The 27,448-nt window shown below is 37.4% G+C and overlaps 1 protein-coding gene across 1 annotated transcript in view; it reads right to left on the bottom strand.

The window, feature by feature from the left end:
- The window catches only part of LOC102233157 (ephrin type-A receptor 6), a 52,819-nt gene extending 26,605 nt beyond the window's left edge, over window positions 1-26,214 (bottom strand). Inside the window, exons 1-6 of the mRNA XM_023332982.1 lie at window positions 26,033-26,214; window positions 17,039-17,103; window positions 7,316-7,444; window positions 6,679-6,828; window positions 6,430-6,591; window positions 6,091-6,319 (exon numbers count right to left, since the gene is read on the bottom strand). Of these exons, the coding sequence (XP_023188750.1) occupies window positions 6,091-6,319; window positions 6,430-6,591; window positions 6,679-6,828; window positions 7,316-7,444; window positions 17,039-17,103; window positions 26,033-26,111 (814 nt within the window). The 5' untranslated portion in view covers window positions 26,112-26,214. The remainder of the gene's footprint in view (window positions 1-6,090; window positions 6,320-6,429; window positions 6,592-6,678; window positions 6,829-7,315; window positions 7,445-17,038; window positions 17,104-26,032) is intronic.
- Window positions 26,215-27,448: the final 1,234 nt, after the last annotated feature.

The raw sequence follows: 27,448 nt of genomic DNA, 5'->3' as shown, positions 1-27,448 counted from the left end.
CTGAATTCCAGGACGTCAAGCAAGGTCTGTGTAGTAAACCGTTTTGTAGCTGGTTGAATAAACAACAAAGAACTCTAAATGTAATGGAAGAGTGATGTGGGACCTTAGGCAAATCTTGCATTATGATTTTCATGACTGGTGAGGCACAGATTGCCTCAGAATCAAATGTACAAATCTAAAATCCAAAATCTTAAATGTGTTGCATTTTACAATGTCAACTTGTGGAAAATGACACAAAACATCCGCCTTAGGTTTAAATCTCAAGGTGCAATTTAGTAAAACCAGATTCAAAAATTGGAAAACAACTAAGTGACATAGTAACGAGCTTTTTATGGGAGGTATGGCTCCTGGATTTAGTCAATCTCCTTTTACCTTCCATAAGTTAACAAACAGTACTAAAATATCTCCAGCTGTCCCCCCTCCCCTGATATGAAGTAGGTAGCTATTATAATGGAAATTACAGTAAAATCCACCCTGAGTAATTAGTACTGAAACTTTGAATCACTGTAGATTTTATATTTTTGGGCGTAATCCTAACATACACATTCATCCAGAAGATCAAATCTATGGTTTAAAAACATCCATTGATTTATTTTCTACAGCTGCTTCATGTACGGGGTCACAGGAACAGAAATTTATCCTTGTTCCCTTGGGGGACAGTCCACACAGTGTGCCTTCAGCTGATCTAAGCACTAACCATCTCTGTGAAAAAAAAAAAAACAAAGCACCCCATAGCAAGCCGATGAACACCACCTCTGGATAATACAAGAAAAGCACAAATGAACAAACGAAGGGTCTGGAATCAGACCAACACTTAAGCATGAAGAAGGAAGAAGCAGTTTTCACAGTCAAGCACCATCAGTAGCTTGTTTATTGCAGAACTTCGAGTACACATACACAAAGAACAAAACTTTTTTTAAAAATACTTCTTTCATCCATCTATTGAGACTTGCATATGTCAGTTATTTAACTAAAAATGGAAAAGAAGCTACAAAAATATTTTAAAAGAGTTCAAGTAAGGTATCATTGTTTGGGCTCAGTTAGTTTTAAAGCTAGACAAATTCTTACCTCCAGAACCAATAACTTCTAAACAAACCATTATAAAATCACAAGCTTTACCTCCTCAAAGTAGTGCAATAATACAAACTAACGTTAATCAAAATAAGTTATATTTTGACTGAATGAGTTCTCTGAAACATGATGCAGACCAAAGTACCAGGAACTCAAACTCCTTGGAGGTATGGACTGGAAAACTCAGGTTGTGCAAACTATTCTCCACACTCAGGAAAAAGCAACGCACAGAATCAGGCTCCACTGTCACAAAGAAAGCATCAAGGTATCTGACTGAAGAGGCAGAATATTTGGACCACTGTGACTCATTTTGATCAACATGTCTGTACTCACAGTGTACTGTATAATGAATTGTGTATATAAATTCACAAGATGTGTGAGAGAAACTGTATAAGAAATCAACATTTTTAGCTGAACGTTTAGCCAAAAGACATACGAGAAACATAATTGCAAGTATTGAAAATTATTTTTAATGCAGTTGATAAGACATGTACTTCTTTATACATCTAACAAATATTGGCATGAAACAAAAGAAACCACTGCTGATTAAATGGGCTGAAAAAACAAAGAGGACTATTTTTCTGACACCACACATGATTTTAAAAATCACGTATCTTGTTTAGAGCTTTCTTGCACGCCTAGCCATATTCATATTTTTTATAGAACTTGTCAGTCAGTAAAGATGATTGAAACTCTGCCAGAAAATGTTGCCAAGAAGGTGTCTCCACAGAATTAATTTCTCATCAACAAATGTTAACAAAACACTGGGAAACATTCCATGAAACACTCAGACACATCCCCAGATGTTGGTGTTCATTCTGACTGTTTTGTCATTCTGTTGCAAATAAAAGTCTAGATGAAGTAAAAGCCATATAAGCTCTGCTCTACATCCACATCTTGTAACAATAAATGTTGGTAAATTAGGTTTGAATTTATGCTAAAGCTTGTGGAATCTCATTTGCTCCAGATCTGCTGACCTCAAGCTTCTTTTTTCTGCACATGATGAAATCAACAACTAATTTTCTCTGGTGCTTAATTTTAAAACACATTCCAGGATGCAAAAAAAACTTCATTTTCCTCCACAAATAAAAAAATCTGCTAATTCTTTCCCTTTTAATGAGGAATCAACATAAATAAAAATAGGAAGGATTACACAGTCATCAAGCTCATCTTTTGACTACAGCTTGAGTATTTCTACTAAAACTTCAGTTTCAGCAGGTCACCCTGCAAAGAAGTGGTCCATCAAAGAACATCAGTTGTGTATTTATCAAGAATGCATTGTAGGTAATTTTGAGTTTACCGTCCAAGGTTATAAGCTGTCTCTTGGCTTTACGTTGTCAGAAACAGATGGTGCCAGAGAGTATGTTTACCCTGCCTGGTCTCTCAGCTTTGATATGCAGATGGGAAGTTCACACAGAATGAGATATGTTCTAGGTTGCCTGCCTGTGCTGAGTTACAGGCCCGAGTAAACAATCCTTAATGGACCTAAGAGGGGCACAGCAGCTCAAACATAACCAAGACCTTATCGATTCCCTCATTTCCTATTCCATTTGACCTTAAATTTAAGATCAGAAGGCAGCATTGTATGCCTTCTATGTATTCAATTTTAGGCCAAAATATACACATTTTATTGTGTCACCCTCAAATCAAATACCATTAAATGAACATTAACAGGATATCTATCAGGCACACGTATGAATTACAATCAAGATACAGAAGCTCAGAACTGCTATGTTTAATCCCAAAACATCAGAATGTCTCTGCTTGGTCTGGTCTCGTATGCAACTGGTGGGTTTTTGATTTTTTGCAGAGTATCTGCGCTGATTCAAATGGAATTTGAAAAGACATCTCTATTAGCTTCCCCCCGCATTTCGCTGCATCCTTTTGAATGTATTTCGCTGCATCCTTTTGAATGTATTTCGCTGCATCCTTTTGAATGTTGTGCTGTGACGAAAGGATGTGGAACAAATAGAATCAGCTCTATGATGTTGCCTTATCTAGGTCATGATATAACCAGCCTATCTCTGAGTAATCCTCTTGTGACTGACACTGAAGGAAAGCAATAGAATAATAAAGTGCATGATTGAGATGTCAGAACAGTCTGGTAGAATGCTGTTGGGGTGGAAAGCCAAGTTTGATAAGCCCCAACGCCTTTGTTTAGGCAGCTGGGAGGGAAAGATGGACATGTTAGTGCCGAGTTCTGCTTATATTTGAGAGCGTTGGGGTTTTCCCTATTCTCTCTCTGACTCTCTCATCCTCTCGCTCCCTCTCTCCCTCTTTTGCTTTTTTCCCCATGCTGCCTCTCAGACAGCTTTGATCACAGCACCCTTTGAAGCCGTGTTCCAAAATGAAAACGAGGAGAAAGCAGAAGTCATCGAAAGTTCACGCCTAAACTTCCTGCAACTACTGTTGAAGTGCATATCTTTATAACAGCATAGGCCCTGACAGGAATATAGAAATTATTCATCCAAAGAAGAAAAAAAAAAGATTGGACATAAACCGTTAAGGCAGTAAATAATTGATCATAGGGCCATGCTGTGTTGTTACTACACACACGTCCTTTTGACTAATTACAGTGAGTTGGAGGATGCTGTTTGCAAATTCCACAACAGATTTTTTTAAATATATTGGTTATTGAATACTTTAATAAATATTGTTCAGACAAATAACAGAATTCAGTAAAAAAAAAAAACTCTGATTGTGACCGTAGTGTAGTGAAATATGAGAACTAAGATCCGTTAGGAAAAATGTGTTTCCTTTGAGCACGTGCATATTTCTGAGGTTTTTCAGCAAAATGAACAATGATCTAAAATGGTCCTTTACTCAGGTGTTGAAAAGCTTTTGAGGCTTATATCTTATCTTTTAATCTTTTAATTTATTTAACTAACATTTTTCTTATTGGAAGTAATGTTAACATTTTGAATTCTGTGCTGAATCTGTGGAGGAGGTAAACAAGGTGACATGGTAATGGCAGGGACTTACAGCTCACAATCAAAGACAAATTGTAAATCACCGATTCTTGTGATAGGTATAAATAATGTTTACACATTTTTATGAAGATGTGAACAAATACACATTTTTATTTTTCAAAAGTGACACCTTTTTTCATGCTTTATCACATTTTGAGGGGCTGCTGTCTTGTTTTGAACCAGAAACAAGACTCTTGGAGCATTTTTAAATAAAGGAGTTTCTTCTCTCTTTGCTTCTACATCTGACCATCCCTCCACGGCCAATCAGTGAACAGCAGTAAGTTTACGTGACAATAAAGTACATACTCATCTCCGGCAGGCCCCTCTCCAGAGCAGAGAGTGTAAAAGCAAAACGCTCGCTAAGCAGGTCGGGTAGAATGGAGCCAGGTAGAGCAGAGGCTGTGGAAAAGGATCATCAAGATATCTCTCTGCTTCAGCACATCTGGCTCCAATATTGGCTCATTAGCAGAGCTCTGTAGAGCTAAACTACATGCTAGTGAGGCACTTCAGCCATTTAATGCAAGTATGTAGGAGAAAGGAAACATCTGAAAGTTGTTGGAATGACACCAGCAGTTTAATTTATTAAACTTAAATCAACCAACTATGGTTTTAATGAAAACTGACCATTTATTTTGCCGTTACATCCATCTGGGGCAAAAAAGTAAATAATTTTTGGAAAGTACAGTTTATCACTATAAACATAAGTCAGCTTTGCAGTGTATACTGACAACACTTCAGCAATTGCCTGAGGTATCTGTCACATTGTTTTCACAGAGCTAAGTGGGTCACAACTGCACAATTTACGGGCATATAGCTGCTAAGACAGCCTAGGGTGTTGCAACTACTGAACTATCAGGAGAAGCCACCACTGTCAGCAAAAGAGTGAACAGGGAGAGCATAGATTTGGGACGTATACAGGAGACTTCATGAGACGGCTGCTTCTAAGCCGCCGTCTCACTGGTAATCTCTCCTGACAGACTTCAGCATTGTTTAACTTGGTATGATTGAGTGTGAAAGTGAGTGAAAAGATAAATAAAAAGCAGATAAAAGAGACGAAGATAAGAAGAAAAATTACACCCGAGGAGCAAATAAAGAAGATATTACAGACTGTCCTACATATCAGCTACTAATGAGTGTTTGAGCTGCAAGACCCTGAGCAACTACATCTCCACAGGGGTACAACATGAATTTCACCCCAGCCAGCCGAGACTGCTGTAAGTCTGCAGAAATGCAGTAAGAAACAGGGAGGGCACTGTAATTGTAATCACGCAGTGTGGCTCAATTTAGCTACTGCCTTAATTACAAGAGTCAGGCAGGGATGAAAGAGGGGGATGGGGGAGTTTTAGAAAAGACTAGGTGCAAGCTAAATTATCTGTGAAACTAACAAATGAAGGCAATTAGCCAGCTAGCTCCCAGTCTGGCTGCACAGTCGAAATGAAAAACCAGGCCAAAAGACTATCTGGAACAAGCAAATGGTTTCTTTAACTTTTCATTAATGTGTTCAGTTCATAATGCGCTACTTTCAGGTGATGCTGAGAGTACTCATTAGAGAACAAGCACCCTAAAAAGCCATTTGCTGAAACGTTGTGGCGTTCATCACCGCTTTTTACATGTGGACGTCTGTGTGTACATTGAATTCTAACTGGTTCCTGCTAAAGTAATGGTGTGTGTTATAGTGTTTATCTCCTGAAGGAAACTTGTGAGAGTTTGACTCATCAAGGAGCAACTGAAGGACAATTATAACAAAGGGGGAAAATGAAGAGTAAACAAAGTGGACAAGTAAGGAGGGAAGATGATGAAAAATGAAATAAACAGAAATTTGGATTGAAAGGAACACACAAGGAAGGGTGCCTAATCTCAGATGAGGGGAGACTATGAGCTCCCACTTCTCCTAATTTCCAAAAGGGCTCTGAAGACCTGATAGTGTGATGTAAGGCTTTCCTTTCTCATTAGTTTCCTTCTGTTTACAGTTTTGCATACTGTTTAAAAATTGAACTGCTCTGAAATGATCGCAAACGATTTCAGAAGAGCGCAAAATGCAACTCCTTACCTCGGCAGTGGTCGTCCAGCTCCTCATGGCCAATGCTACAGATGCAGCGACCCAATGGGACAAGCCAGTCTCCGTCAGCGCCACAGTAAAGTTTGGGCGTGTCCCTTTCCTCTGCGTTCTCCACACAAGTCCCTCTCACTTCCACTAGAGAAGATGAGTCCATGTGTGGCACGGTGTCAGGAAATGCTGCCAGGTTTCTTAAAGTCGATGGGCAGCGTTTGTAGAACACCTTAAGCAAAACAGCACAAATTGAATTTTTGAGAGGGATTTGACAATCATTGGAAAATTTGATGAGAGTCACTTATGCAAATAAATGTCACACAGTCCAGTTCAACAGACCTTGACAGAGACAAGGGCAATACAAGCCCCTACGTCTTGAAATGCTAAGTAGAAGCCCTTCTTTGTCACGGGCCCCACCTCCCTGACCTCTGTATTGAGACGAAGTACACGATCTCCAAGATCTGTCTGTGTGAAGCTTTCATCTGCTGCAATAGTGTCCACCTTAAATCCAACAACAAATACTTTGTGCTTGGTTTTCAGATATGACAGCAGTGTACCTTAGAAATATAACATTGTTAATCAGCTAACCTTGGCATAGTCAGTAGGGCGAAACCGCGTTCCTCCAGGAAGCGGTTCATCCGTCTGCAGATAAAAGAGGTTGAAGGTTTCCTTACACGTGCCAGACACCCAGGGAATGGAGTTACAGTCTCTTAGTGTGAAACGTAGCTCTACATATACCTGAGTAGAAACGTTTTCAGAAACAGAAAAAATAATAATAATTTGTGAGCATCTTTTTCATCATTTTAGTTTGGGTAAACATGTCTGCTTTGGCTCAAGAACAGATTTGGCTTCCTGTAATTCTACTATTTAATTGGCTGCATTTAGAATGTTGGCATAAACAGTGCAATAATTAACTGTGCGCAAACATCTCGGGAGACAATTATTTAATTTTATAAATGTGCAAAACAAATAGGAAGCACTCGAAAGTCTACAATAATATCCACGCTCCTACTTATTTTGATGCAGCATTCTTTCAAGAGCAACATTTTCTTATTCTAAAATTTGCCCATCATTTTTCTTGTACGAGATGTCAAAAAGTAAATTCCCTCCGGGGATTAAGACATGTCCTCTGTCTAAGCTGTGACAAGCAAAACCCTGCTCTTGCATAACTTGATTCCAAATGGATTTCACAAGAAAATGTCTAGCGTAGCAATATGGTCCAGACCCGCTGAGCAGCTTGTCGCTGGATCCATCCGGATCGCAACCAGTTGTTCTGGTTTGGCTCCATCACATGGCAAACCTGAAAGGTGTGAATGGGTCTGTTCTGTTCATCCATTTCTGTGATGGCATCCCACTGCAGACAAGCATCAGACAAAACAGACACATATACTGTAAGTAGTTAATGCAATGTTCAACTTGTGAGTCTTCTTAAATGTTCAACATAACTTTTATATATTTAATATTCATACATACAGAAAATCATGAAAATTGAGAGCATGAATCAGTTTTGCTAAAGTTTTCAATTAAACATCAAACATTCAAACTCATTTGTTTTCTCCTCTTAGACAATCAGAGCTCGAAAAGCCCTGAAACATCGGCAAGACTCATCCATTAGAAATACAGCAGCTGATATTGTGCCACTTGTACAGAACATTATTGCTCAAGAACATTCGCTTTTTGTACCCAAGACTTTTGAGCAATAATGTCCAGCTGTATGAAGATGTTTTTGTTTCTATTTGCGGAGAACGAATGGCAATATTAAACATCACAATGACAGTTTTCATGCAACTTTAAGTTTCTGGAATTCAATTTTAAACACATTTTAAGGGGAATTATATTTTAATTTCAAGCTAAAAATCTTTTTGTATGCAACTTAAACGCTTTACTATTTGTATTTACTTTCATAGCCTACAGAGTGAAGTCTACACTGCAACATTTTTCTCAGGGCATTTTCAGTCGGTGTTCCTCCACAGATCATCAAGCATGGTTAATTAGATTAATTGGTGACTCAAATTAACCTGTGGAGGGAAGAGGGGTTTCTGTGTTGGACATGTTATAAACTCATGATCTGTTTGAGGAAGCTCACCCATCCACTATCCCAACCCTGAAGCCGTGAAACATTTTATTTATCGTACCTTTAAGTCTTTGAAAAAAAGAATCAGCGTGATGAGATGGGGAAAGTAACCACCACCTGACAGTTTGTTCCTGCTACACCAACACACACACACCTTCTATCTGGGGGTGTTTATGAACAGCAACACACAGACTTTAAAGATGTAACAACGCCTGGTGTCCCACAAAATCATTTTCACTTCCATGCTTTGACCAACATAGCAACATAACACACATATACTGTACATACATATGCAGAATAAATTTACATAAATAAAATTGTAAAATGTGGTTTTGTTAGTACAACTTAAGGTATTTTAAATAAAAGCTGGGGAAATGTTTCTCCAAGATGGTTTTATTCATGTTGTCAGATGGGCTTTAGGGTTCCATTACAAGCTTACAAAATATGGGAGAATTTGATCAATTCCTTAATTTCTCACTTATACCATTCACAGTCTGCAATCCATAAGATATAAATAAGTTAGTTTTTCCTCTGAATGACTAAACCTTATTTCATCAAAATGAAAATTACAGTGATCAAATCTTATACTGTGTTGTCATGGATGACAAGGATGCATTCACAATATATTCAATAAAAAAGAAATACCAGAATTTATGGGAATTTATGCCCAGCAAATTTCCCTAATCTATTAAAGCTTATTAAAATAAAAAACATCTACATATTTTTATGTAATAAAATTTCCTGTAAATTTCAGTGATCAGGCATTCAGCCAATCATGGATGTAGAAGGAGAGAAAATTATTAAAAATACAGTAAGCCATAAAAGATACATACAGAGTACCTCAGGTAAATTTTAAAATATGACTAATATCAGTTTATCATAGCCTCAAAATAAATTAAAAGACAATATTTAAAGCTGAGCACGGAGACTCTGAGAATCAAACAGGAAATTAAACAACTGAGGTAGAGTGTTCTCAATTATAAATTATTGAATAACACTTTAACCTTGACTGGAGTGCACCAAAAGCAATTAATCTTATATTAATTAAGCTATGTAAATTATCTCTATGTGACACCCCCAGGCCAAATGATTAATCAATCATACTCATTTTCTCTTTCACTTGGTCCTTTGGTCATCTAACAATGCTGTTCCTGTCCCTTAATAATGCTTAGTAAACTTGTTAGACTGTAATTATGTGCAGTTCTTTGTGGTGTTAACTTAAAAATAAGAGTATGGTTGGTTTTGCAGCGTTCATGCTTCACAATATTTTCTGCATGAATACACCCTTTATATACAATTCATTAATTCAAACCATTAAAAATGCATCAAATGTGTTTAACTCAACTGTTTTTCCCCTCACTAAATAATCTGATGCCTGCAGGGATGTAAGCTGTTTTAGAAGGAATCTGGTCTTTATGCCAGTTCACCATTTCATACTTTTGCAATTTTGTCATTTTGCTCTGTAAAATGGTTTGTTTACGTTTTCAAAAAACATACGTGTTCTCAGGGACAAATGTGGAACACTACAATGAAAAATATGGAGACAAACTGATTTGGACCTGTTATAGTTACATTTATTTTCAGCAGTGTCTTAAACAAAAGTTACTGGAAAACTTAAGTTACCGCTTGTATTTCAGAAATTCAAACTCTAAAATAAAAACATGTATATATTGGCAGCTTAAATACAAAAGATCTTAATAAGGTTTAGGAAATAATCAAAATATACAATATACAAAAAATACATAAGCAGTTTGTAATAACTAACTGGAGCATTCTTTGTCATTTTCTGTATTACCACTGTTGCATGAAAATAAAGTCACCAGAAGGTCAAAAATACCAAACTTTTTTAACAAGTGTCTTTGGGAAGTGGAGTGACAGCAACTAAAAGGGAATTGCATGAAACTCGGGTTAAAACTGAGTGATTTGTCCTGATTACAAATAATTAAAAGTGTTAGAGAGATGATTAGATTACAGGCGTTAAAAGTGTTGCTGTGACATTAGCAGTGTTACTTTAGCTTTTAATTTGTTCATAAGCAAGAATGCAGCTAATATAACAAAAACTATTTGAGGATGACTGATTGAAGCCTGACATTTTATCAGTCTGTCATGATTTGTACCAATTCATCCAGTGATAGATTTTTCATTATTTCAACTTTACTTTATCTACTTTCATATTCCATATTAAAAAACATTGTTATTGTTTTTTACAATACCAGGATGCATTTACTGAATAAAATTAAATGTCAAATAGAAATAATAAAACCGAATCGGGCCTCATTGCACAGCTCCCATGTTTTATGTAAGAGGAGCCTATTCTCTCATTTCAGTGCCTCCTTTGGAGAACTTGAAAAGAAAACTGAGGATCTAAAAAGAATTGTTTTGCATATGATCAGCATTAAGTAATTAGAGTTCCATGATGCATACAAACAAGCAAAAATGGTGATTTGTCACTGCATTTGCCCCAGCCTTTGAAAATGTACCCCTGGGATGAAACATGGTTCCGAGCAGATAAAACAAATGCGATGAGTATGAAAGATGAGCTGCAGCTCAGACTCTAAGAAGCGATCAGATCTGCGCTTACTAATCGCTTTGACTATTAGTAACAAGCTCAGCAGACAGTAGCACAGATTTTAAGAGCAAGAGGAGAACAAATTAATGTACAGAGGCTCGTAATAATGTTGCAATAGGATGGTTCAGTACAATATTTTGAGACTTTCATTCCTACAGGTTACTTTGCATTGGTAATGTGATGAAACACTGAAACTTAACTTGTGATTGTTCCATTTGAGTTCATCACAAAACACGAATCTAAGATCAAAACTACCGTAAGGACGCTTTCTGTACCCATGCTTGTGTTGTCTTGTGGTTATTCATTTGAAATATTTTCAAGACCATACTAGATTTATTCATGCTTGCAGCACAGTAATTAATTTTACTGTTCGCATTCATTTTTCGAAGAAGGGTGAAAAATAATACAACAGTTAGTCAAAACACATAAGTCTCAGAGAATTAAAAAAAAACTTAAGGGTTCAAAAAGTTGAAAATAGGAAAAGCTGTTTTGCGATGCAGCTCGGTTTCCATCATAACTTTGCATTGTTCAGGGTTTTTTTAGTTTTTTAACTTCTGTATAAGACGTACAACCTTGAGACAAAAGTCCTTGGGAACGCAGCTTATCGGGCTTTTTTCAAACATTTGATTATTTGTCTTTCTGTCATACCTATACAAAGAATTACAGATTGCGTAATGTCGTGACCATGCCAAGTGATGTTTTTGAAAAGCTTATGCATTTCTCAGTCTTGCTCATTGAATTTATAAACCTTGATTTGTTCATGTATAGCACTTATTTGGTTCTGTTTTGTTAATTTTAATATTAAGATGGACTGGCAGAAAAAAGACAATAACTAAACCAACTAGACAAGGATCAAACAGCACATTGTGTGTATACAATAAATCCTAATGTTATAACCAGGACTCCAGAAAGGGCACTTAACATCTTAGGTAACATACACATCTTATATCACCTCCTGAATAACTTTCCTTCAGATTCTCTCCTTGACTTCTTGATGCGCAAAGCCACATCATTGTGCAGAGATGTTCAGACATTCCTACAAATACATTTTTTTTTTCTTTCATCATGTTTACCAGCAGTATAAGGTCTATATTCTCAGTTTCTGACGGGTGCCTTTGACAGCCACTGAATTTATTCTGTCTAAAGTTATTAAAGTTCAGATGCAACTTTGTCTCACAGATTCCTAAGGACACTGCTAAGAACCACATCAGACATGAGGGAGACCCATGTGTTCAATGACGCTATGCAACAAAATGTCTCTAGGTTCACAGTCAGGATTTAAGTCGAGGCTGTTGATAAAGTTGTGTTCATAGTCACAGATGATCAGACGTTTTTGTTTGTCTCTTGTCAATCACAGAATCCAGAATTTAAAAACCGTGATGTATCTAGCAAGAATTAAGTCCTTAAGGTGTGTTTGGATTCCTGTTTTTTTGTGTGTTCCCACATAAATGCTCAGTGGCACAAACTCATTATCTACCACTGCAGATCTGTCTGCACATCACTGCAGCAGAACGCTAAAATGTTTTGTGCTGTTGAGCTAAAACATGTCTACAGTCATCTTCACCCATTCTCAGATTAACGGTATTGTGGAACATCTTAATCTGCTGTTGTTGCTCTTTAACACAACATCATCAAAGACAACAACAACAACAAGAAGGGGACATAAAGAAACGGGAAAAGTAATTTAAAAAAATTCAACATTTTTGGAGACATTCCTGTAAGGGTTTAAATATTTCATATTAAGACATTTGGATGTTGAGAAAATTAGAGACGCATATATACACACACACCATCCAACCAATAATGCGGACATGCTGCGTTGCTTGAGCAACAAAGGTGGGGGCTCTCATCCCTTTGCAGAGGTTTTGAGCTTTTGATTAAAACAAAGCAATTTGTCTTCATCAGACTAAAGGGAAGAAAGAGAGTAGTTGTTATGGAAATATCATTAAATCTGTGTAGTTTTGATGAATTATTGATTTGATATGAATCTGGGTGGCATCGTGCTGTGCTTTTCTTCAATCACTTAATGCTCTTGTTGGTCCCCACTGCAATAAAGTCTGTTTATAGAGAAACAAGTAGATTCGTCCGTAGAGGAGTTTTCACTTTTAAAAGATCTACAAAACATGTTTGTGTTTATTGGTCTTGCTTAATTGATTTATTAAGCTTTTAATAAAAGATTAAAAACACCAACATTTACCCCAAAACTCTCTCTCACACACATATTACTTTGTGTTAGACTGTACAGATTGTCAAAAAAACCACACAAAAAAATCACTGCTGTTGCTATGGTTTCTCAGTCCCAGGTGAAATATTTGTAAGAATGAACTTCACAGATTTTTTTTCTGTTTCCCTTTAGGCTTATTATAATATGATACAATCAAATTAGTTTAATCTCTGGATATTTTACTAGCTCTTTCAGTTATGCTTGTACAACATATTAACATTGCCCTTGCTTCTATAAAAGCAGATATACAAGTGAGAATGTGTTTGCTTTGCTTTTTAAGCCTGATTTAACATTTTTACTTATATTTAAAGCAAATTTTTATTTTATACTTGATAACAAAGAGAGTTATGGACTAGACTTGCTGTACCTAAAAGAAGTGCTTAGTTTAATGTCACATGATTTCAGAGATTTTTTGTGTTCTCCTAGTTGTTTATGTTGGATTTTTACTGGTTTTATTTTCTGTTTTCTTGTAGTAAAGAGATGCTCTGTTCAAATACAGAGTATGTTTGTGAGTGATGTGCCATACGTCAGCATGTCGCCCTGTAGAGGTCTTGTAGTTTGTCCAGTGTCTACTCCACACCTTTTCCATCTGACCACATTAGATTAGCACCATCCCGATCAAAAAATTGCGGTGAATAGGTAAATATAGAAAATGCATGAGTGGTTTTATACTGTCTTGCGTGTTCTAATCTAAATCTTAAGGTATTACTATTAGTTTTTACCTGCACATCCTCAATGCTTCTGTATTTCAGGTGTTTTGAGGAGGAAAAAATGGGCTATTTTCTTGAGGGCATTTAATTGTTTTAATGCTACAAAAATTACCACATAAATTCAACCTAGTTTGTTATCAGCCACCTCAAAAAAAAGTGTTCTTTTCTTTTGGAAAAGTTTGTAAAGTCACAAACATGGTTCCAAATTGTCTGTCATCTCAAACTAAAACTGGATTTTTATCTTATCAAGTCTGTCTCCAAAGAGCCTCCCCAAGCAGAAAAAGATTAACATAGAATAAAGTTAACATGTTGTGGTTAATCGTTGAAACAAATCTGTCAATGATTATAGTTATTGGCCCTTTGCATATGATGTCAATCTTCAGAAAGTGGCCCACTCCACCACGAGGGAAGTCAAAACAACCTATATGTGCATTCACTCCTGTAAAGCTTGTTGGTGGCCAAATACTGCTTTTATTAACTTTATTTCACTGCAGAAATTATAATAGGGTGCTGTGCACTCAGCTACACATTTGGACAATTGTGCACAATTGACTTGTAAAAACTTTAATCGTAATCCTTTTGGTGAGGAAATAATATGATTGTTAGCAGCCATCAATCAAAAGGACTGGCAGCCCTTAGTGCACATTTGCAGCAAAAGCTTTTCATGAGGTAAAATGATTAACTCTACCTCATCATCATCTAGTCTACAATGTACAAAAAAAGGTACAAATCTAGAGATTTGTATACGTTTAAGTCTGTTCCGGTATGAGGGGAAATCAGCATTTTTATGTCAGTGGTATAGATTATGTGGTGTGAATTCAGGTAAAGTTGGCAATTTGATCAAATCAACAAACATGCTATGTTTTATGCTAGGTACTTCCAATTTTTGTAAATATTGCTTTTATGATCTGAACTAAGTGTGCTACTTACACAGACCATTTAATCACGCTGCTAAATACTCTCGTCCCTCACTTCAAATGTGTGTAATTTTGCTGCAATGTGATTAGGTGACATAGCTGCTAAGAGTCTACGCTTTGCATTGAGAAAGTACATCCACATGTTTAGAAAAAAATTACACGTGCATCTTTAAAATTGTACACAATAACCAATTAGGCATGTTCTTTGGTTTTAAAGTAATACTTCAGTGTTGGGAATTCTCTTCTGGACAAAGGGACCTATGTGTTGTTGCCTCTTATGCTGTGCAGCGTTAAGGACTGTGTGAATACTGCAGGCAGCTGAATTTGGACATTAGCTGATTTACTAGTGAAGTTTACATTCAGCTGGATGCTGTTTCAAGAGAAAAAGTGCAGAGTGAGCCAAAATATATTATTGCTGTTGAAAAATATGTATAGTGAGGTACTCTATGTTTTGACTTTCCACATTTTTTATCTGTAATTGCATGAGAAACTATAACATTCTCTAACAGCGGAGTTTAGTGATAGCTGGAAGTCGTCTCTCTGCCCTGGTTTTGTGTCACTTTTTAAAGCTGCACTACAGAATGTGGGATTGTGCCTTTAGTTCCACACATAAACATTTTGAATGTTTTCATAAACCACACTCTACTTGTTTGGTACATGCGGAGACCAAACACAGGAAGAATTTTTTTTGGAATGAAAGCATGTAAAATTACACCCCTATTAGTGCTGTAGTATTTCTAGATCATGGGGCAAAAATATTGTGTGCGCTCATATCTTTTGGAAAATCAAGCTTTGTTTAAATGAGTTTTAAATAAAACTGCATTCACCTGACTAATTAGCATGCTCAACATCAAACACCTGGCTATAATTAAGATTTCTATGACATCTACTTACTTTTGTTTCTCTTCCTAATATATTTTCAAGCACATGCTGCTTACACAAATACAAAATATGCTTTAATCAACAATTTTTTATGCCACCACCCTCTAACTTTAGGGGAAGTGAAAACAACGTGCAGTTCTCTAGGGAAACAACAACCAGCTAGTGGTGCAGATACAAGATGACAGCTGGGTCAAAATCAAAACCCAAGAAGCAGAAAACTTCACAAAGCACATCAACTCCGCGGACAGTAGCATCAACTTCAAAAGAAAGGATGCCAGGGGAACAGGCTGCCTTTTTGTGCTGCGCTCAGCACATTGCGGACATTCAGGTAAACACCAAAGTTTATAGAAATACACACACACAAGCCATCACCTGCTTTTATACTCCCACTGTCCCCTAAAAATATGAAAGGCTCGGTGGGGAGGCATGAAAACCCCAAAGCCCAAGGCAGAGCATGTCCCAGCTAAGGCACAAGAAGAAGAAAAGGAGCACACCAATTTTAATAAAGCACTTAATATCTGCGGACACCCCACTTGGGACTTCTTCAAGTCAGGCAAGAAATAACACAACACCACTGCATTTATAACATGGAATCTGCAACACACCTGAACTGAAAGCTCGTGTGCGGCTGCTGCTCTCTGCTCACGGTTCACAAAGACATTCAAAAGCCCCACATCCATCCCGGATTCTGAGTCTGCCTTTCCCTCGGGGGAAATTAGTGCTGTTACTCTTCACTCCCTGCTGTCCTGTGCTTCGTGTTCACTTATGCTGAAAAGGTCAGGGCCCAGATTCCAAACACCAGCATGGTATATAGTCTATTTAACAAAGATAAGCTATGTTTCCATTTTAAAAGAACAGCCTTAAAGTCATCCTTTAGCACCGGTGTTAGCAGGGATAGAGACAGTTTTTCACAAGACTCCACTGCTGAAGAAAAAGCATGTTGAAGTTTATGTTAAACTTCAATAAACGTTTGTGACAAAACCTTTGGACAAACCTGTAAAATACAGGAAAAATAACGTCGGGGTCAGATGAGACCAGAATTTAGCTTTTCGTATCTCAGTGTACGCGCCATGTTTAGAGGAGGAATGGCATCACCACAACGTATCAATGATAATGTGATATACATTTTCTCTGATGTATAACAACAGCTAAGTTTAGAGATAAGGACATCATGTCTTTTGGCATGTGGAAGTGACAATATTGAGACCCTAATAGAAGAATGAATAGAGAAATGTAGATTCCTAATATAAAGGTAACAATGATGTTGAACCTAGAACACCATTCAAGATCTCCAGATAATTTATAGTAGAAAATACTTTTTAAAAAAAATAATAGCTTTAAAATATTTCATATGAGGAAGATTATCCCATGTATTGCTCTAGTCTGTAACTACTAATAAACTTGAACATCTGGTTTGAATCAAGCTTCACGAGACAGAAATTAAATAAGTGTTGGCATGTTCAGTACTAATCTTGATTGCCGTATTTATCTTTATATTTTTAAAGATTTTTTCTTGTTCAGTCCAAAGAAAAAAAAAATGATAGAAAAACTCTGAGAGGTAATTTCACTCACCCCATTAACTGGAAACGTCTTCCAATCCAGTTCTCCCAGTACTGTTGTGGTGTCCAGTAAAACCACTGCAGATAGAAAAGAGGTGAGGGGAGAAACGCAAAGCAAAATAGGGGAGATGTGTTGGTGGAGCAGAAGAACAACCGAGTAAGAAGACAAAATGACAGTGGGCAACGTAAAAGAGAATAGAGTAAGTGCAAGAGAGGTTGTACAGTGAATTTAAGGAAGGGGAGAAATGAAGGTGACAAAAGAGGAAGAGAGCACACAGTAGTTATCAAGCTGTCAATGAGAAGCTTACATAAGCTGAAAAGCTCTTAACAGATTCAACCACCTATGAAATAACAGCTTTCAAGGAAGTCCAGGACAACTCTAACACAGATCTATCCTCTTTCTGGCTGAAGCTTACAAAATTAGTACTTTCCTTTTCAAAGGTCAAGCTTTTTTTTTTTGCAACATATCAAAAACAAACAATACAGAAATACCGGGGACAGACAGAAGCACTAGAGAGACAATAAAAGTCAAATTAAGAAAATACAGAGGTTTCCACTGTGAAAAATGGAAGCAATTGCAAATAATATAAAAAATAAACACAACCCTTTTACAGCTTTTTCTGGTAGTGAAGAAAAGTGATTAGTTTATGTCTAAAATCTCAGGCTGACATTCTGGGATTATACGCTTGCATTAAGCCAGTCTTCACCTTAGCAGGAAGAGATGTGCGTTTAAAAACTAGTAAAGAGAGCTCCAGTGTGTTGACGAGTGGCAGCTTTCACACAGTGAACAGAAAACAGAAGTTTGGTTCTGTCACAAAGCGATATTTAACAGCTGTCATTTGTGACAAGTAAAGTACCTCTAGTCTAATCTTTTTTTTCATAAGGTGGGAAAAAGAATTTTGCTCTTTTTGCTACATTAAACACTAACAAAAGACATAAACACATGTGAACGAGTCACAATTTCTGTCAGGATTTGGCATAATCTGTCCTAATCAACAAAGAAAGTACAGATGCAGAGTAGTTTCTTCTTTTCTCTTTTTTTACCATGTAGTGCCACTGAGAGTTTGAGTCTAGTTAAAGTGTTACTGCATTAAGAGATGGATTAACACATTTACAATTACAAGCTAATCAAACAAACATATGTTTTTAGTAAATGAAGGTACCCTGAAATAAAAAAGCTAATTCCACTAAAGCTTTAAATGTTTTACAAAGAATACATAGTTTTGACCAACTATAGTTATTGTCAAATATCCAAACCTTCTATAAACCTGCCAGCTCTTCACCTTTAAATGAATCTTTAAAACTCATGCAAAACCTCTTTCTAATTACAATGTAAGCACCAAGTTGTGACTTAATTTGAATTTACTACAGATAGAAGAGATGCAAAGACTTTGGTACAACAGAGCAAAGAAAAAATATAAATTAAACACTTAACAGATGATAAATTATAAATTAATATATCATTTTAAGCCATAATGAAGATACTAGGCAAAGACTATTAAACAGATTAGATTAAAACATTTAAAAATAAATAATACTCATGTCAAAGTTTGACTGTAGATTGTTTCATGAGATGGAAGAGGCAGAAAAATGTGTCAAACTTGAGAATGAACTAAAAGCAGTGGGTTCCTGCAACATAATCTAATTACACTGGTGATTTTGATTAGAGAAAAACAAAAAATATGACAAAAAATTTACGCTTGAAGATAAAAAAAACGCTTATTAATGATATCTGACATTATTTTTATTGATTTCATTGATAACCCATAGAAGGACAATTAGGTGTAGTGTGCTATAATAATAAAAAAGGAGATTGGCTTTGTTTAGCATCTAACAAATCTGTGTGACAGTATTACCCGCCAGTTGGGAAAATTAATCCATTAAATCACACCTGTGGGTGTGCCTTTACCTGTTGTGAGTGCATATTAAAGCCCCACAGCTACAGGCTTACCTTGTGTCTTGCTTTTATTCATGACGCTGTGATCACAAACACGAACATCAGTTGGTGCTCTGGGGTGGCATCATTAACCACCGTACAGCCATGCCAATAATTCATGCCTCTCAAAGCTAATCTGACACGCTGATCATTTCAAAAAGGCACAAACAGCAGAGTCTGATCTCAGTATTAATGCCTGCCGGTGTTTTCGCATGAGCATGTTAACTAGCGTCTGTTCTCTTGAATCCAAAATGGCATGGCGTACATACAAACATAACGCCTGTAGCTGTCTGCACTCTGGTCACGGCTCCGGCATGAGGAGAACCATTATAGGGCCCGTGCTATAAGCCCCCTGAGCCAATTTGATGTGATGAATGTGCAATTTCCTTTGTCTCCCCACAGCCAGTTAATTACAATCTCTATCAATAAAGTATGTCCCACTTCAGTGGTCGACATTATAGACCAAAGAGTCACATCTTCAGATGACCCGTCGCTCCGGTGCACCACAGACTTTGGCAAACCCAGATTCTTTAATGGGGGCCGGGCTGTTTTAAGAACCGCCCAGATAACCAGAGAAGATAAATGCAGTGAGAGACTAAATTAACCACTTTAGTATTTACAGAGACTTCACTTAACCTGAATTCCCTGCTGGTAATTAAGTAGTGAATAATAATAAGATTTCCTTCCCTATGTTGAAAGGAGGACAAAAAGAGAGACAGGGGAGGGAGAGACAGACAGAGAGACACAATCATATTGATTTCTTGACCAAATTAGAACAATCTTTCATAATCAGGAGCAATGTCCCATGACATGTTTGACAGTAGCAAATTTTTCCACTTATTCTCTTTGTACATCCTTTTCCTACTCAAATATATACCAATATACTTGCACAACAATGCAGTCAGAAAATTATTTAATACAGAAAATATCTATGGAGCCAAGAAACAATGAAGCAAGACTGAAGTGGTACATATAATGCACAGACTTTTTAAAGTGATCACAGACACACAATACAGCAAGAGGCTGGGTCACGTTAGTTTCGTCTGAGTATTTTATCTGGAAGAATAAGTTTCTGCTACTGTCTCTTCAGAGGTTTACTGAGTGTTTTGGAAACAGTGGTATGCTCAAAAAATCTTTTACTCTTGGACGTACAACAGGATGTACTGGGATGTCCAGCGTGAGCTTGTAGATTAAATCCTCATAGTCAAAATATTTTCTGATTCACTGGATATTTCATTTTGGTGGTAGTTTGTCAATGGCCACATATTTTACATTGCCTCTACCTGCCTGTAAATTATCACCCCATTGTCTGTTACTGTTATTAAATCACAAAGTGAAACAGTAGAAACAGTCCTATGAATTCATATAAAAGCATTTATATAAACAGACTCCCAAGTTTAATTGATTCTGATTGGCTTCACATTTATTCTCCCTAATTTTTACAGCTGGTAATGAGCAGAATATAAAAATAAAACATTTTGTGTCTGACCAAATTACTTTCAAAATTAACACTGTCTTGCTTCATGTTGTTTTCCAGTAGACATGTTGTATCCTCATAAAGAATCTACCTCATGCAGGTGATGTATGATGTAAACAGCTAAAGAACAGATCCAGAAAAGTTATCTAAATTGGTTTAATCCCTTATAGATGATTGTCTTGAATTTGTATTTAAACCAACCAGGTGGCATCATGTATGTATAATGCCTCTTCATGTATATTCTACACATACACATATGCAGAACGTTACCACCATTTAGTGCACACAATTATTACATCACCAATTTGCATACAAATATAAAAACACATTTTTTTTATATTTGTATTTTATTGGTGCTATATTCAATTAAGTGTCAACATAATTTAGGATGTGATCAACAAAAAAAACACGATTAGTTTTTGTAATAAGTATAAGTAAAGTCTTATACTTATTAAAATAAGTATAAGACTTGTAAGTGGTTAAATTATGAAATATTACATGTGCATTTAAAATGAGCTTAGCTTCATGAGTTTATAAGAATAAGCTTTTTTAAAAAGAGCTGACAGGAAGTGATAAATTACAGAAATTCCTTTAACACATTGTTTTACACAATTAAAAAAACAACAGGCAACGACAGCCTCTCATGCATTTTATATTTTTTAAACACAACTTTTTTAAGTAAAACAGGTTCAAATAATTTGATCTGTGTTTTGTTTGCTGTTCTGCAGCAGTGGGACTCTGCTGGAAGTAGTCAATCAAAAAGTATGGTAATGAGTTTGGAGTGCATGTTTTAACCTGAGCAGTCTACGGATATATAACTGGATTTAGTTTTTTTTTTTGTAACTTTAGGAAATACTCTTTACTTTCTAAGCTTAACAGCAAGGGAAACCTAAAACGTCACAAGTCAAGACAAAGGTAATGTTTTGAAAATTTCAAAATCCCCTTATCATTTTATTTTCTGACTGATTAACACAACGCTTATTAAAAGAAAACTCTTTCCCCCAAATCAGCGATGAAGAACATATCTGCAGTGTTTACAACGTCACACCTCTAACCACAAGCTGTAAGGTGAGTCTTTATACATATTGAAGGTTTTATTTTTGAGGTGTTAAAACTAACTGAAGTGTAGCGGCTGAACACTGAGCCACAGGCTGAGCCAGAAGGAAAAGTTCCCATGTGAAGTGGGTTACACTATTAAGAGACAAACTAAGGACCTGAAGACTTTTTGACTTACGCATCAGGTCTTCAGTTTTATTTATTTTTTATTTAAGGCAACATCTTTTAGTCAGTTAAGCTGTGTACAGTGACTTGCAGAAGTATTCACATTCCTGCACAACGTCACATTTTGGCATGTTGTAACAGCAATCTCCAACTTGTTTCATTGTAATTTGATATAGACCTCAGTTTTGAAGTGAAATAAAAACTAAAAATATGAAAATTGTGGAGTAGATGAGTATTCAGTCATTTTACTAATAAAATCCAGCACAACCAAATGCTTTCAGATGTCATCTAAATGACAATCCACCTGCGTCTCACTTAATTACACTCTATTGTTGGAGAACATGGGTAAACATAAGGCATCGTCAAGACAAAAGAGCACACCAAGCACACACCCAGGTCAGAGGTCAAGCTGTGACTTAAACAATGTAAGTTTAAAGCAGGTTTAGATGTTCAAACAATATACAAATCTTTGATTATCTCACTGATCAATGTTCAGTCTATAACTAGAAAATGGAAAGAATAAAACATATTTGTAAACCTACTTATGCATGAATGTCCACCCAAACCAACAGATTGGACATTAATTAAAGACATCAAGAGCCCAATGGTAACTGGTTGAGCTCCACAGATCTAAAGCTCAGGTGGGAGAATCTGATTGCAGGACAACTATTAATCATGCAGTTCATAAATATGACCTTTACAGAAGAGAGGCAGGAAGTGAGCCAACGTTGAGAGGAAAGCTGTAACAACGGCCATGTAGGGGACACATCGGATGTGGGAAAATGGGAACTTGTCAGATTAAAGTTGCTTCTCCATTGTCAAATCTCACTCTAACCAGTTAATGTCTGGTTTGGTCCCAGTTCTGAGCATCTCCGTTATATTCTGTTCCTCACTACTGTGGGCGTGTAATTTCGGCGGGTCGGGATCACGCAGGAGTTTTGGTCTATTAGTTGATGATCTTAGCAGCAACACTCAGCAAACCAAACATTATCAGCTTGCCCAAAAGAAGTTCAGTGATGGCTCAAACATATTGAAAACAATTCAGATTAGTTGATTATGTTGCTGTAGATATAAATATATCCAGGCTGCAGCACTTTATTGTTTTTCAACATGCAACCTTTGATTTATACAATGTCAAAAGATGTAAGCCAATATTCATAAATGAACTTTACTTCAAAGAAAATTCCAAAGAATAGTGTTGTGGAAAAAAAACTATTTTACCAAGCACTGTCAGGTGAAATCCAAACTGCACACCAAACTAATATTATGTAGTTCCTGAGTTTCACACTGGTAGGAGCAAAATTATAAATCTGACAGAAAGTTGGCCGGAGCTGCACAGTTCCTCACTTCTCCGTTGCACGCCTGTTGTTCAGAGAGAAGTGCTGCTTGCAGGGCTTTGAAATCACAGTCATTCTGCTGCAAAAGTTGACGCATTTGTTCCTGGCGCTGCTTAAGATTAAACTCATAATTACGCTCCTCCACACTGAGCAGCTCTCTGATGGCAGATGGCATGTCCGCCAATGCAATGCAGTGGCTGAAATGTTGTTTGGAGTTTGCAGGGACATAAATCAATGGTCAGTCATCAAATGAAGTTTATTGTCAATCAAGAGCATGTTCTGGTTTGGCATCTCCTAGCCCTGAGGATAGTAATGAATCTGGCTGGGATGGACTGGAACAGAACCGGACCGGTTAAAGCTGCTTGAATAGAAAAGCTGCACAAGATTCACGCCAAATGCCATGGGGGTAAAGAAACACTAAGCATCAGCTTGAACTCTAGTCAGTCAGTGAAACATGGTAGTGGCTGCATCATGTCATCCCTTGCAGCAGAGACAGGGGAGTTGGTCTATGATGTAATCTTGGAAGAGAAAATATATTAGTGTTTAAGTTTATGAAAGACAGTAAAATATGAACCTTTAACATAAAGTCAGAGCAACGATTGAAGGCTTTAGATAACACCATAACTATGTGATAAAATAAGACAGTCAAGTTCTAGACCTACATGAACTTTTCATCCAGTTTGACTGAAACTGAGCTGTAAAAGACAAAGATTTGTGTTTGTTAAAATGCTAACCTGGCAGAGACAAACCCCAAAAGAACTGAACCTATAAGGAAAAGTTGATTCTACAAAGGATTAACACAAGAGTGGACCAATCATAGACCACACTAATTACAGTTCTTTCTTGGTCTTTCACATACAATCTCAATAAAATAAAGTGAAGTGTTCTAATAAAATGTGAAAAAGTTTAAAAGGAGTGAATTTCAAGACACTGGGTCCCTCAGGAGCCTTTCAGAGTCATCGCAGATGTCTATTTTCTGCGTCATAAACCCAAACGATCAGAAATAGGGGAAATCCATGAATAAAATGCTAACCTTTAGAAACAGAAGATGTCAATTATTATCATGTAAAAATTAATTAGAGATGACTGCAGTGCTGTTCTGCAAATGTAAAAGAGAATGACTGAAAGGGCTTAGAACATGAAAGGTTGAGCGTCTTAGCTGAAATACGCTGTGAGTTGTTTGTCGTTAACAAAATAACAATGCAAAAAACTTGTGTTGTGGCTATGCAGCCTTTTTTTTAATCTTATACCGAAATGCGTGGAGTGCTGTAGAGGGGAAATGAACTTTGGGTCAACATTTATGAATAACAATGAGGTCTACCAATGTTTAAGGCCAGAACCATGGGCTTTTAGACAACGTCGTTTAAACACAAAGACACTCAGAACCATCCCCGCTGACAAAATGCTTTTTAAGAGTCCATTTGCAGTACAATGCAAAAACACGGCGAAAAGCCCTTAGAACAGGTAGGTGACTTGAGCAGACCAGTAGTAAATGCTTAATGGATCTGTTGCATAACTATAAAAAACTGCTTTTCTGTGGTTCGGCATTACGGAGACTTGATTAATGAAAACAAACTTTTTAGCCAGAATATGCTGCGTTAGATCACGCTCTTAAAGCCAATATTTCAAATGTGCAGAAGCAAAGGGATGTGTGACCTATTTATACTGGTTTGACATAATAACATAAACTCCAGAAATGAGTGTGTTTTCAAATGTCCCATCTTGACCTTGAAGTAGGCTGCTATTATTACAAAGACAATTTCAGGTTCAACATTTATTTATACACGGTAAAACCACCTAAAGTGTTCCTGACCTCAAAAATCTAAACCACCTATAAATAACCGGTTATATAAAAACAAATGATTCTCCTCCCTCAACTCCTCAAATCACGAGGAGGAAATCACATCCATCACAAAGCTAAGTGGCACATATTGACTCTTTCTCACTTCATTTTAAACATCTCACGTTGTCTTTTTTTTTTTTTTTTTCAAGTTTCCCCTGAGTGTACCTGCTCTTCTTCCAACCTGTCACCGGCAGACAGGCGTCCTGGTGGGAAAATACACATACACTCACAAGAAAAAAAGAAAACAAGTAAAAGAGACTTTGACATTTGGCTGTAGTGAGAAGGCTCATGTCGTCTTGGAAAATGTGTGTCCTAAAAATTAGGCATTCAAAGGAGGAATGCTGAACTCACCCTCGGAAATGTGCAAAGTGGAAGATGTCGAGAACAGATTACATTACGGCAACTTTTTTTGCCCGTGTGACGCTGCGGGTGAGGAGGGATAACATTATTATGTCCTGTGTTTCTCATGCATATGCAGCTGCACAAGCTACATCCACGAGACAGCAGGGGAGGCGGGTGAGAGATTGCTCAAGTGAATTTTGTCAAAAGTAGGCAAACATAATGAAGTAAAAAAAGAGTCAGATGGTGTGTCTTCATGTATGAGCAATCCTCTTCAGACTGGGAGAAACCTCTGATATTTTTATACTCTCTATGAACTCATCAGGAGGCAGACAGATGCACCTCCACAGCACCAGCTGACAGAGTTTGCCAGAGGCTTACATCTACTGTAGCATTCAGTGGCCCCTATTGCAGTGGGGATGTTTACTGCTCTCAGACTGTGGAGGTGAAGGAGTACGTCTGATTTGATTATTCTGATAATGTATCAGTGTTTTTACATTATCCTGGTCTATTTTGTGAGCTGAGACTGTAATTGCTTTTTTGTTTGTTTGTTTATTAATTCCGGGGAAATACTACAAAAAATACATAAAATAAAACTGAGATAAACCGAAATTAGACAAACATTGCATTTAATAATAACAAAGCACGTGTTCCACCAGGGTGCAGATATTTGTATTTCTGCGGCACTCCATGCTTTGTTGCATGACAGAGTCCCGATTCGTGATCGAGACTCTGGAGTCTACTTCTATTTTGACGTGTCTGCGCATAGTTGAAAAGTCTTTAATTACTTTAAATGGTTACATCTGGCTTACAGCCTCGCTCTGAGTGCGCTGTTGTTGCACGGCACCACTCACCTTGGTTAGAGGCTCCCGGGTCCGCCAGGACACTTTTAAGCAGGAGGAGAAACACGCAGTATTTCCCAGCGGAGCGCATCGTTGAGTCAGACACAAGCGCGCTTTGAACTACACCGTCGCACAATCTCCCGAATAGATCCACGAAATGAAAAGTTGAAATGGAGTATGAAATGGGGGTTTCATAAAGAGCGGGGTGAAAATAGCTTTCCAATATCCAGAGTCGGGAAGTCACGGCTGAATCCACAGGACTTGTCTTCTTCTTCTTCTTCTTCTGTCGGGCATCCCGGATTCCCCTGACAAATGACCCTCCCAAAAAAAAAATAAGTGCAAAAATGGCTGCTTGAGTTGCAGTAAGTTATAAAAACAGATTAATTTAAACCTAAGAAAAACACTCTAGAGTTGGTCAACAAAGGCTATGAAGAGTCACTTTACTAATTTGTTTTATTATTATTATTATTATTATTATTTCAAAATATGTTATAAATTGGAAGACATGAAGGGGGGAAAATCCGGACTTTCCGCCTCACTTTCGGCCAGTGCATCCCTCGCTGTGACTCTGTATCAATTCTTGCATCTCTCTCTCTCTCTCTCTTTCTCTCACTCTCTTTCTTTCTCTCTCTCTCTCTCTCTCTCTCTCTCTCTCTCTCTCTCTCTCTCTCTCTCTCTCTCTCTCTCTCTCCCTCTCTCTTCTCAGGAAGGGAGAAATGCTCCTGCGCAGGCTAACAACCCCCCCCCCTCTCACTCCACAGCCAGAGATTCTGGAGCCAAGTCCAGACGTGCAAAAATAATTTGTCCTTAGCGATATTTCTCACTGTTCGTCGCTGAAAACGCGTTGTTTCCATCAGAGGGAAAGTCTGCGGGGTTATTGATTTGAACAGGGCACAGCGGCTGCAGAGATGAAGGGTGGGGGGGGGGGGGGGGGATATGAAGCCGTTATTACACTGACATATCAAGCCTGTGCTCTGGGTTTTACCTGCATTGAATTATGTTGTAGGAATAGTAATGTGTCTGGGGCACTTTCTATTTGTGGTGGTGGAAGAGGAAGGGAGGCAGACGAGGCAGATGGGTTGCAACTAATTCCACGGTGGGTTCAGGGTGCACACAGAGCAGTGGGGAAACGAACTCCATTTTTGAGTTTTGTTTAAGGATTAGTCGAAACAAAGACCAGTTTTTATCTTCTCTTCAACAGTCCTGGCTGATTACCCCACAAGCTTTCGCAATACCAGAGGTGGCTCTTTATAAAAGTCAACTGAGATCCCCAGTCAGGGAGGAGATGCAGTGACCTTTTGGACTCCAAAGTAAGAGCTCAGCTGATAAGGTGCTTGGGGTCACATTAGTCACTCTCCGTCTGTTTGGCTGAGAGGGGGGTGAAATTGCTGGTTGCTCTGAAGTTGGGAAAAGCTCAATCACAAAGAA

The sequence above is a fragment of the Xiphophorus maculatus genome, chromosome 4, assembly GCF_002775205.1.
Source record: "Xiphophorus maculatus strain JP 163 A chromosome 4, X_maculatus-5.0-male, whole genome shotgun sequence".
Taxonomy (NCBI): Eukaryota; Metazoa; Chordata; class Actinopteri; order Cyprinodontiformes; family Poeciliidae; genus Xiphophorus; species Xiphophorus maculatus.
This window is presented reverse-complemented; position numbering and strand designations above follow the sequence as displayed.